General features: G+C 45.9%; 2 protein-coding genes across 8 annotated transcripts in view; both read left to right on the top strand.

Moving 5' to 3' along the window:
* The first annotated feature begins 2,430 nt into the window (after positions 1-2,430).
* DDX52 (DExD-box helicase 52) lies at positions 2,431-9,733 on the top strand. The gene is made up of 15 exons (XM_062615729.1): positions 2,431-2,568; positions 2,734-2,947; positions 3,408-3,532; positions 3,731-3,916; positions 4,143-4,286; positions 4,909-5,020; positions 5,306-5,378; positions 5,524-5,727; positions 6,302-6,392; positions 6,919-7,041; positions 7,159-7,309; positions 7,689-7,764; positions 8,382-8,453; positions 8,805-8,897; positions 9,412-9,733. Exons 1-15 carry the CDS (start codon positions 2,482-2,484, stop codon positions 9,497-9,499), a joined length of 1,839 nt encoding a protein of 612 aa, XP_062471713.1. The 5' UTR covers positions 2,431-2,481; the 3' UTR covers positions 9,500-9,733.
* A 1,491-nt stretch (positions 9,734-11,224) lies between these two features.
* The window catches only part of SYNRG (synergin gamma), a 38,696-nt gene continuing 32,304 nt past the window's right edge, over positions 11,225-17,616 (top strand). For 6 of the 7 annotated variants that reach the window (XM_062615730.1, XM_062615732.1, XM_062615733.1 and 3 more), the window contains exons 1-3: positions 11,225-11,328; positions 15,636-15,676; positions 16,892-17,010. In XM_062615730.1, coding sequence (XP_062471714.1) covers positions 11,255-11,328; positions 15,636-15,676; positions 16,892-17,010 — 234 coding nt within the window. In that variant the 5' untranslated portion in view covers positions 11,225-11,254. Of the gene's footprint in view, positions 11,329-14,339; positions 14,360-15,635; positions 15,677-16,891; positions 17,011-17,616 lie in introns of those variants that run through there. The other variant, XM_062615731.1, reaches the window with a different exon arrangement.

Consider the following 17,616-nt stretch of genomic DNA (forward strand, 5'->3'; position numbering starts at 1 on the left):
TTTAGGCCACCATGCTCACAAAGCAACAGAGAAAGAGTGAATTCAGCTCCCGTTGATCCAGGTACAGGATCAGGTTGGGAGAGCAGGTGAAGTTTTGAGCTGACTTCCATGGAATTGAGATCCAGCCTCCACGTGCTCTAATCAAAAACAGGACTGCCCAGGTTACACCAGGCTATTGGGGCATTAATCACTGTATCCATGGCTGGGCTGAGCTGAACAGCCTGTGCTCCTGCACTGCGTGCACCCTGCAAAGGCCTTGGTGGTCATCTGGTGTCAGCGCTGAGTTGGCAATTAGCACTGGGTAATTGATAGAGCAGCACTGGGGCAGCAAAGTTAACCCAGCAGCATGACAAGAGCAGTTGCGCTGGAATATGGGATGATACCACCAGGGACTGCTCCTGACGGAGGTCCCTCACTCCTGGCACACGGCTTTCTGCCCCCTTGGAAGCAGAAAGTGCCTTTCTCCTTACACAAAGGGATTTCCCAGTCGACTGATGAAGAGAATATTTCCCGTTTCCTCACTCTGGAACCTGCTGACAACATCTCTTGGCGAGTGATGGATACTGGAGATGATTTATAGTGCTTTGTTACACAAATGCCTCCACATTCTTCCCCATCCTCTCGCAGCAACCAGCAGTCACTTCTCCCTGAAGAAAACAAGAGCCTTGGCCCAGGCATGGCCTGAAGGATGCGGCGTCGAGTCTGGCCTGCAATGGCTTTACCTGGGGACACAGAGGAGGGAAGTGTTGGCATCGCGGTGCTCTGCACCCAGCTGGGTCTCCGTGTGGCGGCTTTCACCCATCCATCGGGAAGTCAAAAGGCTGGCAAAGGAAAAGCCCCATAAATCAGGCAGGAAGGGGCTGCGGGAGGATCGAGTTTGTGCCATTTTTCATCTCCAAGTTTGTGATTAAAGCAGTGAGCGTTAACGGGGGAACAGCCATTGCCTTTGTGTCTTAACGCTCCTGGGTTTTGGCAAGACGAACATTTAGCCCTTAAGACTTTTATGACATAAAATAGTTCCTGTAATGGTGTTGTAACTTAATGGGATTCCTGTTTGTTTTACTTCAAAAACACCCGGAAAAATACGGTATTGTTTGATCTGATACCGAGTTCTAGGAGACCCACCTGCACTATTGGGTCCCGCAGTTTATCATAATGAATAAATACATGAATTAAAGAGATTCTGATCTTAATCTATGCAGAGCCTCTTGATTGCCCTGTGCAGCTGAGCCAGTTGCTGGGCTGCTCCTGCCATTGCCTCCAGCGCTTCTTTCTCCGGGCACTGCAGTGAGGCTGGGTCGTATCTGTGGGAATCAAGGACTGAACACGTTAATGGGCACATTCTTCAGTTTAGGTGTCACTGGGACTGCTACGGGCTTTGGGTCAAACCTGCACTGAAATGGTCCATGTGGGTCTTCAAAGCATGGAGTCATGGAACGGTTTTAGGGTTGGAAAGGACTTTAAGACCAGCTAGTTGAGGAGGGTCAATGTGGCATTGAGCCCTAAGTGGGTTTTAACACATAGTTTTAGGGTTGGAAAGGTCCTTGAGACCTTCAAGTTCAAGAGGTCATCGGAATTAGGAGGGTCTTGTAGGACTGAGCCCTACATACTTTTTAATACCCTAGAATCATGGAATGGTTTGGATGGGATGGGTTTAACTGGAAGCAAGAGAAAACATTCCTCTGCTTTCAGTTGTTGCAGTGCACAAAGGCACTTGCCCATCAATCCACAGACAGAACATGACACAAGGCAATGGGAAGTGCTACAAAGGCGCTGTTTTGCCTCCTCTGAAACACCCAGGACCCAAGTTTACATCTCTAAGGGGCAGAGCGGCTGTGCCCAGCAGTGATCACCCCTGCTTGTGGCGCTGTGATGGATAGAGCGCAGTGCTTTAAGAGCAGATAATGCTGGTGTAAATCACCACCGCCCAGCCGCAGCCCAACAAAAACTGCCCTCAAAGGCTTTTGTCCTCTCATTCAGCCGAGACCTTCCTTAAAAACAGCGCAATTAACGCGCCATCAGGAATACACAAAAGGACAAAACGCTTATAAAGGTGTCGAACAGTTTTATGGCTCATACCGGATTTGGGGTTTCTGATTTGTTTAGACCTCACATAAATGGTAAAACAGAAAGAAACCCGGGGATCAACAACCACCACCCTCCCCTCCCGGCCCTTCCAGACCCCGGTACAGCTGCAGCGATGGGTCCGGAAGGGGCAGGAGGGGGGGACCCACGTCCTTTCCATCCTCCGGCTGCCGACACGGCCGTGCCCTCCTCGGGGGTATCCTCTCGCGGTGCCCCGGGCCTGCTGCGGCCTAGAGCGGCGCTCGGCCCGGTGGAGCCTGACAGCACGGTTGCCATAGCAACGCGGCGCCATGACACACCGGCCATGGCGCCGTTGCTAGGATACGCAGCCAAGGCAGCCCGCCTCCGCGCTTCCGGAAGCGCTCGGTACTTCCGGTGTCGCTGCGCCGAGGCAGCATGGAGGCGTGGGACCTGTTCCGGAGGCTGGGCGCCGGTGCCCGCTTTGACGTGCGGCGCTTCGGGCTCGATGCGAGGCGTTTCGGGGTGCGCTGGCACCGGGGGGAAGGATGGGAAGGGTTTGGGTTGCGTTCCCTGCGAGACGCCGGCTCCAGGGCCCTGTTCTTTCCTTGCGGACGGCGTTCGGGCCTACCCGCGGCCCTGGGGTAACGGTCCGGGTACCTCACCGTTGTCCCCGCTCTCTTCCCGCAGGTGGTAAGGGCAAACAGCGGCAGCGCCTCCCTGGAGAGCCTCGACTTCTTCGGGCACAAGGAGGGAGGCCCTGAGGGGGCTGCTGAGGAGGGCTGGGGGCTCGCAGGGGCGGGAGAGGAGGATGGAGCCGGGGAAAGCGGTGGAGAGACGGTGGGAAAGAGGAAAAGAGGCGCAGAAAGCGGTGAAGGGAAGAGGAAAAAGAAAAAGGCACGAGGTATTCATGTATAGATATATATATGTGTGTGCGTGTGTGTCCCTGATGGGAGTTCATGTTGATTACTTGTCTCGGTGGACTTTAAATCTGAAGGTACTGTAGGTCATTCTACCAGAAAACAAGAGGGTCCTGGGTTCATTGCCTGTGCCAGAGCTAATAAATAATTGGCTAGATTAGAGGCTCAAAGCCAGGTTGGACAGGGCTTGGAGCAAGCTGCTCTAGGGGAAGGTGTCCCTGCCTGTGGCAGGGGTTTGGAACTGGATAAGCTTTATGGTCACTTCCAAGCCAACCCATTCCATGATTCGGTGTTAAGATATGGGGAATGTGGCTGCCGTCCTTCTGGAGTCTTCATTAACTTTAGTGGGAATGAGAGAAAAAACGGTTTTGCAATGTTTTTTTCTACTAAATACCATTTGTCTGGGTTTTACTCATGAAAGATCTGTTTTTATTGAACCTGCAGGAGCAATACCAGAGTTGTTGGAAAGTAACGGGATAAAGTGGATGTCCTCTCTGGAAGCAAAATACGAAGATGCAAAAGACAAAAAGCCTACTGCAGAAAAACTTGAATGCTTGAGAAGACAAAAGGTAGAACCATGGGCTTCTAATGTAGCAAGAGATTCCTTGGATTCTGTGGGCTTTTCAACTGAAAATTGAAGTTCATTTATGGGAATTTCTGTTGGGAAGAGGGTGACTGAATATGGGGGAAAATAACCAGAAGGTGAATCCATATTTCTTTTGCTTTGTACTGTCAGAGAAAGAAAGAGTTTGTCTTTTGCCTTTTAGATAAACCGCTTCAGAAATCAACACAAGATCAGTGTCCAAGGAACAGATCTTCCTGACCCGATTGCCACGTTTGATCAGCTTCAGAAGGAATACAAAATCCACCCCAAAATCATGGAGAATATTCAGGCTGCTGGTTTCCGGGTCCCAACACCCATCCAGATGCAGGCAATCCCTGTCATGCTTCATGTAAGCTTTTCTGGTGCTGCAGTTGATTAGTATGGGAAGGTTTGGAGAGCAACGTTCTTGCGCTGTGCTTTTAATGATGTATTTTGGGTTACTTCGTGGCTTTCATATTTATATGAATGTGGGGGTTTTTTGTTTGTTTTTTTTTTTGGGGGGTGTGTTTTGCTTTGGGGTGGTTTTCGTTTTGTTTCCTTAGTAAAATATAAGACCCTTCTTGTTTTCCTTATAGGGCCGGGAACTTCTGGCTTCAGCTCCTACTGGGTCTGGAAAAACACTGGCATTTTGTATCCCTCTCCTAACACACCTGAAACAACCTAGGAACAAAGGATTCAGAGCTCTGATCATATCACCTACCCGAGAACTTGCTAGCCAGGTGGGTGTTGAGGGGAAAGTGGTATCATATTGAGGTACTTCAGAGTTTTCACTCTGAATCAGTAAAATAGCACCTTAGTAAATAGGTCTTTTTCCTTTATTACCCTCAGATATCAGAAAAAAAAGCTGTTTTAAACATTTCTTTTAAACCTTTAGTCTTCTGTGAGATTAGCTACATATCTAGTGCCTTGGTCTAATCTGAATGAGGCTGAAGATTCTTTGATCGCATTTAAAACTGCCCAGTGCTTAGATGCTCTTAATCCCTGCTTTCATATTTGCTATAACAGATAAAATTTTTGTGATTTTTCCCAAACACAGAATTCCAACAAATAACTTCAATATTAAACTGAAGTAATAGTAAACTGAAATCAAAACTTCAATAGTAAACTGAAATTAAACTTCAATAGTAAACTGAAATCAAAATGACATTTTGGGCAGAGTTCCATTTATATTCAAATGGGCTAGAAAGCTGCATTTTATTATGCTAAGGAAACTAGACAGCGCTGGAACTGAGGTGATGCTTGAAGCTGTATCTGCAGCATTGTCTGCAGGTTTTCTGGTTAGAAAAGCTCATCAGCTCAGTTTAAAAGTTGATTATTTGATCTCTGTTGCTGCCTCCCCAGACACATCGGGAGCTGGTGAAGCTGGCTGAGGGGACAGGCTTCAGGATACACATGATCCACAAGGCAGCTGAAGCAGCAAAGAAGTTTGGGCCCAAGTCTTCAAAGAAATTTGGTAATTGTTGTAACTACTGAAGTGCTTCTAAAAACTGAAAGAATGTCCTTGACCTTTCTCGTCTCATCTGGCCTGTGTGGTTTTGAAGAGCTCAGTTCATACCACTCGAGATGTGCGATGTATTGCTCAACACTAAAAAAGTAGTTGGTGTGGAAGAAGTAGGAATTGAGACTGCCAGGGGACCTCTGGCAGACTGGGTTGGAACTTGTTTCTCAGGGCTCTGTTAGTCTGGCTTATTTTGTGTCTTTTTCAACATTTTGCCTCTTTTCTCCTTTCTTCCTATAGATATACTGGTTACTACTCCAAACAGACTCATTTATTTGCTGAAGCAAGATCCTCCAGCAATAGACTTGACCAGGTACTCAAGAGTCTTTCTCAAATCTGGCTTTGCTACTAGCTTTGACACTAAAGGTTTGAGTAGCCCTCACATCTGTGATGGGTCTGTTAGCACTACTGCCTTCTCCCCACATGACTTGCTGAAAGGGGAACCTCTCTGTTCCCAGTGTGGAGTGGCTGGTGGTGGACGAGTCGGACAAGCTCTTTGAGGACGGGAAGTCAGGGTTCCGGGAGCAATTGGCCTCCATCTTCCTGGCATGCACGTCCCACGTGGTGAGACGAGCCTTGTTCAGCGCCACCTTCGCCCATGACGTGGAGGAGTGGTGTAAGCTCAACCTGGACAGCGTGGTTCTGGTGTCTGTTGGAGCAAGGTGGGTGTGCAGGTGGATGCTGACTGTCCTCCTTGGGTTGATGACTCTGCTGTGAGTCTGAGAACTGCAGGGTTGTGTAGCATGGAGATCTTTCTCACATGCAGGGAAAAGAGTTTGCTCATTACTTGATCATCAAATAACCATCAGTCTTAGGGGTGTGTTCTGATGAAATAAGTTTGTCTTGCAATATTTCTTGTTCACCAGCTGGTATTTTATGGTGTTTTTTTATGAAAACCTAAATAAATGTATAAATAGAGAATATATTATAGATTATATTTTTGTATACTCTATAATAATATATAAAGTATTTTATGAAAATGTAGACTTACATATTTATATTGTATTTTGGTTAGTATTTTTTCAGTATTCCATCAATTTTATATACAATTGGATATTTTAATTATTTTAATATTATTAATAGTATATTAAACTAACTATGATTTAGATTAGATGTTATTATTCAGCTTTTCAACAAACTAGTTTACTGCTATATAACAAGTGTGGCAGGCAGCACATGTAAACACGTGTGTCTAACCCCAGTGACAGCAGCACACTTCTGCATTCCTGCTTTTAGGAACTCAGCAGCAGAGACGGTCGAACAGGAGCTGCTGTTTGTTGGCTCCGAGACAGGAAAGCTCACAGCCATGCGGGAGCTTGTGAAAAAGGTAACTGGGAGAGATGGAGGACGTTCTGCTTGTGGCCACACTGAGCTGTGTGTTCTGTCAGAGACTCAGTTTCCTGGGACAAAGTCTTCCCTGGGACACGTGTTAATCCATTGTCCAGATTTGGTGTGCAAGAGGAAGTACCTGCCTCAGAAAACTGAGTGTTCTCCATTCTTGATTACGTGTTTGAGTTTTGCTTTGTAGCAGTTTGCATTAACAGTCTGTTTCATTTCACTGGGCAGTGTGAGTGGACTGTTCATATGGGGGGGGGGGGGGGAAGAAATCTGATTTTGTGGATTAAAATGCCACCAACAGCCAGGAACCATTCCTTCAAAGGAAGTGGAGGTGAACCTGCCTAGTTCTGACTCCCAAAGATTTGGCTAGTCAAGAAAATACTCCAACCAAACCAAAGTCTATCCTCTGAGATATAAAATACTGGGGCTTTTTAAGTCTCTTTAGTAGCTTGGGGTCTGCAACCAGTAACAGTAGGAAAAGGACTTGACCCTTAGACAAACTTATTCTTTTGCAGGGTTTTGCTCCTCCTGTCCTTGTTTTTGTGCAGTCTATTGAGAGGGCTAAAGAGCTTTTCTATGAACTTATTTACGAAGGCATCAATGTGGATGTCATCCATGCAGACAAAACTCAGCAGCAGGTAGGAGGATATAATTTATTCTCAGGAGACACTTCAGAAGGAAAGGTTTTTACACAAGAGTTAGGAAGCAAGTTCAGATTAAATTGCTAAGTCTCTACCTTCCTTTCTTCTTTCTAGAGAGATAATGTAGTTAGCAACTTCAGAGCTGGGAAGATCTGGGTGCTCATCTGCTCAGCCTTACTAGCTCGAGGCATTGACTTCAAAGGAGTGAATATGGTCATCAATTACGATTTGCCAACGAGTGCCGTGGAATACATCCACAGGATAGGTGGGTGATTGTTCACAAGTTATGGCCTTTATGTCATTTCCTAGATCTATAAGGTAGATGCTGCTGTGCATGAGCAAAAATCCTGAAACCAAGCCTCCTTTTGCTGCAGCATGAGCATCTACATTGCTCGAGCCAGTTTATGTCTGGGTTCAGCTTTCGGTAAAACCATGTTACTTTTTGTCAATCTTCTATGAACCTTAAATATTCAGAAATACATAAGGAGGCCAACAAGAGAGCTGGAGAGGGACTTAGAGCATGTGGTGATAGGACAAGGGGGAATGGCTTTAAACTGACAGCAGGGAGATGAGATATTAGGAAGATGAACAGAATAATGGGAGATATTTAAAGGAAAACCTCTCTGCAAATCTTTGTTTGGCAGGTCGTACTGGAAGAGCTGGGCACACAGGAAAAGCAGTCACTTTCTTCACAGAGGACGATAAACCTTTATTACGGAGGTAAACTGGAAACATGATAGAGCTAAAATAGTTTCTTGTGTTTTGTATCGTGTGCTGCTGAGCCATGTTGTGCCTGGTACCACATACCTTCTAAGCACAGTACTGCCATGCTTTGGAAACCCAGTGCTACTGTAAAAAGCTCTTAACAAATAGAGAACTCTGTGTCAGTGTGGTAGAACTAAAGGCAGTACAGCCGTATGGGAAGGACTGAGAACATTTCAATGTAAGGTTTCTTTGTGAAGTCTTTCACTAATGCAGCAGGTTAGGAACTAGCATCCTTTCCCTTCTTTCAGTGATGATGCCAATAATGACAAGGTGATGGCTGTCCAGAATTACTTGATTTCATTCTCTGGTTTTGCTTACTGCCTGTTCCTCATCTCCTTGAAGACTGTACTCACCTAGTTTCCATTTGTTTAAATGTATCCAAACGGAGTCATTAGTTTCATTTAAGCCTTTTATGTCTTTGTGTTTCTTCTTCATCGTACTTCTAATTTGCTTTTGTGTACACAACAAGAAGACAGCCAGTTGTTAGGGATTGTTGTTTTCCACTGAAGATGCTTCCCTCTTGTCCAGGCGCTCGCTACCAGTGTTGATCTCTTCCCCTCTCTCCTTTCCAGTATAGCCAATGTTATTCAGCGAGCTGGCTGTCCTGTGCCAGACTACATAAAACACTTCCCCAGACTGCAAAGGTATGTTCACTTGAGTACTTTGTTTTCCATTTTTAAAGCCTGCAGGAGTGGTGGTGGTGGGGATCTAGCTGTTTGCAATGTAACTGCAGTTTAGCTGCAAAAGGAATTTTGGACAGGATGGGGGGTGGCCATTTTTACCCAGACAAAAATGGAAACAGAATTCCCAACTTACGTTTTTTCTGGAGTAAAGCTTGTTTGGATGTCTTGGAGATAGCGTGGCTAATCCTGGAATGAAGGAAAATATATTCAGAGGCATAAATCTGTAACCAGTAAAGGTTTCATTATCTGTTTTACTTACTTTGGATGTTAATTTTTGCCCTTTAATCCTTCATCACTAAATGTTGTTCTCAGCAAACAAAAGAAGAAATTCATTAAGAAACCATTGACGAGAGAATCCATTTGTACCACTCCTGAGTGCTTCTTGAGAAAGGCCAAAAGAAAAATGTAAGTAGGTTTTTCTCAAGAGGAGGTGAGAGATGCTGTTTACCCAGAGAAGGCTCAGCAAGCTTCCGCCACAATACTAACTTATTTAAGTGATAACTGATTTTAGTGATGGTGGAGTTTTAGTGTCAGTACCTGTCCTGTGGGAACTGGATTAATGCTGTCAGTTTGTCTCAACGTGGTGCCATGTATCAATGATGGCAAGCTGAGTTTAAACCACTGTCCTTAAAGCTGGGATTCAGAGTAGCTGTCGCTTGGCAGAACTCATCCTCTGTTCTTCTGGCAAAGGGCTAGCTTTGATTTTAACACATAGAGGACTAACACAGGAAGCAGATCTTATGTTGTAATGATAAAGCTCACAAAGACTTGGTGCATAGCAGTTTGCTGTAGTGAAGTGGTCATAAAGAACACCATTACCAGCGCTTTGGGGTGTTGCTACTGAAGGATTTATGGCACAACTGCTGTCTGTGTCATGGCTGTCGTACTTCATACATGATGTTCAATGTGTTTCTTGTAGGAAAACTACCAAGCAAAGTCTTAAGGGAAAAAAGAAAGCTAAAGAAGATAAAAAGGGCAGTAAGCTACAGCCTGTTTCCAAAAGCTGAATAAGAACAGACTGTGTGGGAGCTGGGGCTGACATGTCCATACTGAAGAACAGAAGAATGAAGATAGCTGCAGCAGTGAAGGGAGAAAAGTATCCCTAATGCTTCTTTCTGGGTGAAGATGGATGTTTACCTGCAAGAAAGTCTCTACTGAAATACTGGTAGAGGATTCCTGAATGCTTCTTATAGAAGCTGAAGACTCTGCTCTTGCAATAAATGGCTTCTGGTTCTGAACAATAGTTCAAAAATAGCATCTGTTTGTGTTGCTCTCACACAGTTTCACGGTAACTCCTTGGAAATGCAGTCAGTTCTGTATTCAGATCAGCCCTACTATGTTTGTTAGACGTCAGAAGATTCAGTGGCAGACAATTCCCTAGGCATTAGGAAAAATCCAAGCCAAACCCACTTGTATGTGAAAGTAAAGCCTTTTTCCTCCTCCTTTTTTGCTTTTATAAACTCATTTTGAAATAAGTAATGCTTTACATGTCTGTAACCCTCAGTAATTTTGTACTGTTTCATATGTAAGCCTCAGAACAAAGTCATGAAAGATTCTAATACAGGGACCTGCCTTGATGGAACAAGTCTGCAGGCTTTATTCCTTAGCTTGGCCACGCTCCACATGTTTTCTACCTTCCAAATGGGTTCTGAGTCCACCATGGCCATGTCAGAATTCCAGTAATGCAGGAATGGCTTCTCCTTTGCACCTCCAGTTCCTTAAGGATTTTCTTCTTGCATTGTCCTACTTAATGCAGTTTGGAAATGGATCCCAGGTCCTTATAGCTCATTTACAGCACATTGTGCTCTGTGAGACGCTGATGGAGGTCCTGTGTCCTGTTTTACTTGTTTCTGAGCTAGACTTGCTTTGTTTGCAGAAGCACATCTTGTGTTAGATAGGAAGCAGGGTCTTCATTTTGACATCTATGAATGGATGTGCCTGTATTTAATAGAAGTGAAGCTGTATATTCTGGTAAATACCAAATTGGCTGCTACAAGATGATGGATGCAATGTGGAATGCTTAACAATGAGTGAGAAATTAGTAATATTCACCTTTAAAGGCACTGCTAACACGTAGAATAGTGTTAGTGGGAGAGAAAGCAGCTTTCTTACACGAGTGCATGTTTTGCATAGCAGGGTGCAGTTCTAACTGTGCTGAAGATGACAGCACAGCTCTTTCTGAGGTACTTTGCTTTCAAATGAGAACTTAGGTCTCACTTTGCTCTTTCTCTGAGGCTGTGTTTGATGAACACCGGTCAGTCGCTTATGAAGGCCTTTAAGCAATGGCCTGTATCAGGATTTACCCTTCCGTCACACCAAGTGCCTTCTTTGCGTGAGCTGAACACCAACTCCACAGCTTCCACGCTTTGTCACGTATTTTATGGAGCTTTGGCCATCCTTACGAAGAGAGAGGAGCTGCTTCCGCAGGACTCTGTCCAGTGCATCCTACAGCACCTCATCACTTGCACTTGGCAATGCTTGAGGGCCCAGTGACCAGGTAATAAACACCCCCAGTGCCCCGGCGCCCTGGGGCTGCGTTTATCCCCTTGGGGTGAGGGAAGGCCACTGGTGAGGCGGCTTTACCCGCACAGCCTCGCGTTTAAAGCCGCTCCTGAGGAGAAGGCCGGGCCCTTCCGCCCGCTTCATCCCCGGTGCTGCCTCTGAGGGGAGCCGCGCTGTGGGCGGGCTGCGGCCGGGCCCGGCCCCGGAAGCCGCCGCCGCCGCCGCCGCGCTCAGCTGACAGCCGGGACCGGAGCGGGAAGATGGCGCTGCGGCCGGGACCCGGCGCGGGGGGACCCGGCGCGGCGGCTGCGGGCGGCGGAGCGGGGCCCGCCAGGTCGGTGGTGGCCGAGCGGGGCCGGGGCGCTGCGGGCAAAGGGGGGAAGGCAGATGGGGGGAGATGGAGATGTAAGGGGGGGGCTGAGGGGGACATGGGAGGGGCAGAGGTAAGGGGGAGACCTGTGGGGTGGAGGCTCCGGGTACCGGTGGAGTGTGGGAGCAGAAGGGGCAAGGGCCCAGCCGGGCTGGGGGGGATCGGGTGTGAGGTACGTGGGGTCCTGGGTGGGGTGCGAGGGGCCTGGGTAACGTATGTAGGGGTTTAGGTGGGGTATGTGGGGTCCGAGGTGAGGTATGTGGTGTTCAGGGTGGGGTGCAGGGGCCCTGAGTGAGGTATATGGGGTCCCAGGGGGGTTATGTGTGGTCTTGGATGGGTTGTGTGGAAAGCAGCCATGGAAGCTCCACAGTGCATTGTGATTCGTTAGCGTTTTAGGAGCCCCCGGCTTGTCCAGGCTTGGGCAGGTGTAGCCCCCTTGCCATCAGGCTCCGCAGCCGCAATCTCAGGCATGGGGTGGAGAGGGGTTCCGGGATTTCACCATCCCTGCGTGCTGTCAGCAGTGATAAATGCTGCTTATCACCGCAGCTGCAAGCCGGAGCCGCTGCTGTGGGGAGCTTTGTGTTCCCCTCCATCCCACAAAGGGCTCCTCAGCAAAGAGGGAGGAGTGAGGAGTAGTGTCAGGAGGAAGAAACAGTGGTCAGAGACCTGTGAACATGTAGCTGTGTTCCTAAAAAGGCCTTTGAAGACTTAAGTAATTATTCTTTTTAACGTGGGCTCTTGAGTGCTCTTTATCTGTTGTCCTGCTTCCAGGGAGAGTGAGTGAATTTTGTGCTTCACAGATACGGTCCTGAAGTTGTCCTGGATCTCTGATGAGTGCAGTTTTGTTGGTGTGGTTTGGGATGTGAGGAGGGCAGGTCTGCACCGGGGTGACCTCGTGTATATAGATGTATGTCCAGGTGTATGCGTGTGCCTGTGCAAGGGATGGGATGCTGTCGTCGTGTTTCCCCATGTGTATAAAGCTGGAACAATCCTTGTGAAGGGCTGGAAAACCCCTCTGACCTCTTAGAACAATGCTGGGAAGTAAGATTATAAGGCTCTCAGAAATAAAGGGATTTAAAAGGCGTTGTTTCCCATGGTTAGTACTGTGGTTTCCTTGAGAATGAAGTCTGGAGGTAGAGGGGAAAAGTTCCTTTCCCTGTGTGGTTCTTTGCCTTGTTTCACATTGATTTGTGAGGATTTCTGCCACTCACCAATACTAGGACAGCCTGCATTGCGTTGGTAGAGTTGTACTGATGGGGAATGAAGGGGTTTAAAAATCCACCTGTAGATGGGAAAATGCTGTGTGTGGTTTGGAGCTCTGTGAATACAGACAAGGATTTGCTGCTTTCCATGCTCCTGCCTTTGGACTGAAGCTGATGGCTGTTTGGCTTGGGGTTTGGCTTTTTTTAAGCTCCATGTTTAAAATACTCATAAGAATTCACAGATTTATATTACTGCTTTAGGAGCCCTGTTGTGTGGGGTAAGTGCCTTGTTTTCCTTCTATTCATTTTATTTGTGCATTGCACACATATTACACTTTCTTGTTGCATGAGCCTAGATGGTGAAGTGCTTCTGCTCTTAGAACCACAGAAATATCTGCAGGTGCATTAAACCCTTGTGGAAATAAGAAGCAAGAAGCTCTATTGAAACATCATGCTTGATGATAGTCCACTAATCTATATACTTTAAACACCTGGGGTCATAAGGGTTCCCATTGTCTGGAAAGTCATTTTAGAGCATGGAGTCAGCCTGCTATAAATGTTCTTTTAGCCCCCAAGTAGTGTATTGCTCCTTTCAGATGGCTTAATTTATCATTCCCATCCTTTTTTCTTCCCTTTTAAAAAAGGGAAGCTATTCTAATTTGGTTAGTAATCATTTTGTCTGTTCTTAATCCTCCTCTCGGTGCTGTTATTTGGAGATAACTGGAATCAAAATGTTTTCTTTAAAAGAAAGTTATTTCTGTTACGTTTATCACTACGTGGTTATGAAGTTCAGTGGTTTTCTGTGGTACTTCAGGTGACCTCAGAGGTGCCTGTGCCTCAGCCGTGAGTATCAGATGTGTCTGGGCATTTCTTTAGCACTGTAGTGTAGAACTAAAGCTCCCGTTGCTCGAATAAAGAAGTTGATGGGGGTTATGTGTGAGGCTGATGTTGGCCCTTGCACGTCTGAGTGAGTGAGGTTCGTGATGAACTCAAGCCGCAGGTCTGGAGCACTGTGCTGTAGGAGCTTTGCTTTGCTGCTTTAACTACCTCTTCTTGCAGTGCCCTCCAGTTAACTGCAGGGTTTTTTGTCAATTGTTTTCCTTTCAACAGAGACTCATAAATAAGTCAGGAGCTCTGTAGAAAGGGATAAATATTTAATAGTCTGGCCTTTATTTGCCTCCAGCAAGCAGTGGTACCTTGCTATGTGTGTTCAGGTTCCAGTAGGTATGCTGATTTGGAAGAGTTCTTTTTGACTGCATTCCCCAACAAGAAGGGAAAGCATGAAGCTGTGAACATTCATCCATACTTGTGAGCTTTACAGAAGTAACTTTTGGTAGTTCATCATTCTGACTAAATGAAGAATGGTGTATTTTTATGATGCCTACAATTGTTGCACTTGTTCTCTGGCAGTGCTCAAGGCCAGGTTGGACACGGGCTTGGAGCAAGCTGCTCTAGTAGAAGGTGTCCCTGCCCATGGCAGAGGTTGGAGCTGGAGGAGCTTTAAGGTCCCTTCCAACCCAAACCCATTCTGTGATCTGCACTTGTTTTAAGGGGGGATATTGCTGAAGGGGGCAATCTGCATGGACAACTGTTGCCATAGCTGAAACCAAATGCAGGCAAAATCCCTCCGTGATTTTCAGCCATTTGTCTTCATGATGTTAATATTTGTGTGCTAATAAATGGACTAAAAGTGACCAAACTGAACCCCAGTCAGTTGAATAGACCTTGGCTGCAGTGTGAATGGTGTGGACTAAACCCCATCCAGAGAAGCCCAGCTCTTGTTTTGGGATGAGGTAGCGTGTGTCTGCACAGCTCTTCAGAGAGAGAAACCAAGCCCTGTGGAGGTTGAGGCTGATGAGACCTGAACCTGTTGGAAAGAGTAGGTGTGTGTGAGTTGTGGAAGGAGAAACTAGCACAGAGTGGTCAGGGTAAAAGAGGAAGCTTCAGTCTTAGGAAGGTTCTGAGTTAGAGGATGAAGTGAAGAGTAATACGGGTTGTCTTGGTGACCGTGTAACCTGCTGTCTGTACGGTGGGTAGGTGCAATTTACTCCTGGATAAATGCATAATTTAAATTCCCTATTTTATCTCAGTGCTCCTGTTACACAGCTCTTTTATATTTATAAACCAGGTTGGCTTTCAGAACTTTCTGCAGGGTTTGAAAGCCTGTCTGCAGCCACCGATGGCAGCGTTTTCTTCTTCAGTTTCTTTTACATCCACCCTTGTGCTGAGGAATATTGAATATCTATAAGTGTGTTCCCTTTCATGGCATTTTGATGTAATAGCTGAGACAGTGGGCGAGGTTCTTGTCTGGTGAATTACTGCTGACGTGGGTTTTGGGGAGCTGCTTGCAAATGAGACTTGAAGTTCTTTGTTGCTCTTTGGCAGCACAGCCCGTGCTCTGTTTCAAAGTGAGGGCTAGCAGTTTCCATTAGGGTTTCAGCTGAAATCTCAACAGTTCTTCCTCCAGGTGCACTTTGTCCTTGATACTGGAATGGATATTTTTCCAAGGCACTGTTTTTCTTGTAATTAGGTATAGTAGAGAAATTAGAAACTGCATTATTTTGTGTTTCTTAATGTTTTAAAGGGCAAAAATGCCGAGGTGATGGGGTTCCATGGATAATTTACCTCTATGCAGAAAACTATTCCTAAGCAGCTGAGAACTATTGTTTGGTGCAGGTAATGGTCTTGCTGAATCAGAGACTTCAACAGGAGATGCTTATTCATTCTGCAGTGCTTGAAGGCCAACACTGACAAACTGACCTGTTCCCAACCTGCATAGGTGCCGAGCCTTGTGGGTGATGTGGATGAGTCAAAGCCATTTTAGCGCTGCTGGGGAGGATAAGATCTATTTCTTCCTAGCCTGGCAGCCTGTGATGGTGCTGGTGGGACTCTGGTGCTCTGGGGGATCCCTGTGAGGGGTGCCTTTTCCCTGTGGTGGGGTTGTGAGACCTGAAAGATGAGGGGAAGGTGCTGACCGTAGGTGGGCAGGGATGTTGATGTGCAAATCGAGGTAGCTTTTTCAATCTTTTACATGATAGATTTTCACCTATCCTTGTTTTCCTCCTGCAGCTTCATGTTTCCTGTTGCAGGTGGTTTAGGCCCCCCTCAAGGTATGTATCATCTTAAGGTTTTGAGCACAAAGTTCTTTGTTTCAGGTACATTAAACAACTTAAAATAGTTCTGCACTGATGCTCAGAAGTGTGATTGTGAATTCAGCTCCACAGCTGGTTTTCCCCTTGAATTCAGTGCTGGTGATCTGACTCTCACAGCTCTATTTATATAACTTTCTGTGCATTGTTGCAGAAGCAGCATTACCAGAATGCTACATTAAAAGATCTAGGAAAAATACATCTCTGGTTTTTAACCTGAATTCGCCTTTAAGATGTTTGTGTTGTTTTGAGTGTGGTATTTAACCTCTTTATGCTTCATCTACCAGCTGTGTATACCCATATTGTGTGGGTGTTGCAAGACCTGGTAAATATTTACAAAGCACAGCAAGACCCTGGGACAAGAGTCACAACCTGTGTGGAAAGTATTAATACAATAGGAGAGCCTCAGCCTTAAATTACCTTTGTTCTCATTCCTGCTGCAGTGCTGTTTGTTTAATTAATGGAAAATACAGGGAGAACTCGTAGGGAAAGCAGAGAGTTTCCTTATAAAAATTGCAGGGACTGATATATGGATCATTCCCCAGTGTGTTGTGTCCCTCCTGGAGTGCTTTTGCCTGTGATGTTCAGTTATGCACAGTTATAATTGTCTTGTAGTGTGTTGGTAACAAATGACAGCAAAATATGAGATATGAAACTGCCGCAACATGATCCACTTGGCTTTATCCAGTGAGTGAATACACTCCAGCTTGGTTTGTCCAATTCTGTTGAAGTTTAGCTGACAAATCCAGTACCCATTCTCGTACACATAGTGGGCTAATGAAGCTACAGACAAGTTACCCAGCCAGATCGGGGTGTGAAGCTGCCTTGTGAAGTGATGATTTTATTTCCCAAGACTTATCTTCAAAAGCTGCCAGTCGGTTTCCCTCTTCAAGAGGAAGGGACAATTACAGCGCCAGTCAGCCTGGTTCATTACATCTTGTTAATTGGAGCTGACCCTTTCACAAATCACAGGGGAAGAAGCCCACAGAGAATCCTTAGGACTGTGGGAGGATTCATCAGCTTAGTTGGTGGGAAAGCCCTGTAATGATTCTTCCTTCAGACTGCTCACTTATCCAGGCAGCCCAGCAAGACTGAGAGCTTTTTCCTTCCCTTTGGTGGCAATTAAACAACTTTAACACTAACTGGGAGCTTACCTTATTTAATGTTTTGTTGTAGGGATGATTCCTATGCAACAGCAAGGATTCCCAATGGTTCCTGTCATGCAGTCCAACATGCCAGGCATGATGGGGATGAATTACGGTTCTCAGATGCCTCCTGGACCCATGACCATGCAGGTGAGTGGCAATGAAATATGGACTGAAGTGGGATAATGTAAAGAATTAAAGATAAATTAAAGAATTCTCCAAGTTTCATTGGGATCTGGATGGAGGCAGTGGGGGCATACACTACTCACTGTATAGAGTCGAGAGAAATGAGGGTGTAGTGCAAGGATAGCATCAGTAATATTTAAAATAACCTGGATGCTATAGGCCAGTCAGAGATGTCAGAATCTGAACATTGATTTCATTACACATGCTGTGACACCAGGGTGTGATAAGAGAAGCATTATCTCAGAACAGGAAAGGAAACAAAAGCATCAACAAGATGGTAAAAAGGTACCAGATGCCACCTACTCCAAAGTGTGGTTAGTAATAGTATTGAATTGTTAAGTCACTGCAGTTCAAAACTCCCACAACACACCTCTTCTTAACTTTGCTTTGTGCTTTTTCTGCCTTTGCTTTATGTACTTACTGTTAAAGTGGTGTCTTGGGCAATGTTTTACATGAGACCTTCATAAACTGATCAGAAGTGACTGTGTCCACAATCTGATTGTGGCCAATTCGCTTGAATGGTCATATTCCTTTGTAGCTCCAATGCTGGAATTCATAGAATGGAATTTC

Source organism: Pezoporus occidentalis, unplaced genomic scaffold (genome assembly GCF_034315485.1).
Source record: "Pezoporus occidentalis ecotype Australia unplaced genomic scaffold, CSIRO_AGI_Poc_V1 ctg183, whole genome shotgun sequence".
NCBI classification, from domain to species: domain Eukaryota; kingdom Metazoa; phylum Chordata; class Aves; order Psittaciformes; family Psittacidae; genus Pezoporus; species Pezoporus occidentalis.

What these genes read in the sequence shown, in the direction of transcription:
- DDX52 (XM_062615729.1), top strand. Translation starts at nt 2,482, where the DNA reads ATGGAGGCGTGGGACCTGTTCCGGAGGCTGGGCGCCGGTGCCCGCTTT. An exon ending in TCGATGCGAGGCGTTTCGGG is followed by an intron (nt 2,569 to 2,733) that starts GTGCGCTGGCAC and finishes CTCTTCCCGCAG; the next exon opens with GTGGTAAGGGCAAACAGCGG. An exon ending in CAATCCCTGTCATGCTTCAT is followed by an intron (nt 3,917 to 4,142) that starts GTAAGCTTTTCT and finishes TTTTCCTTATAG; the next exon opens with GGCCGGGAACTTCTGGCTTC.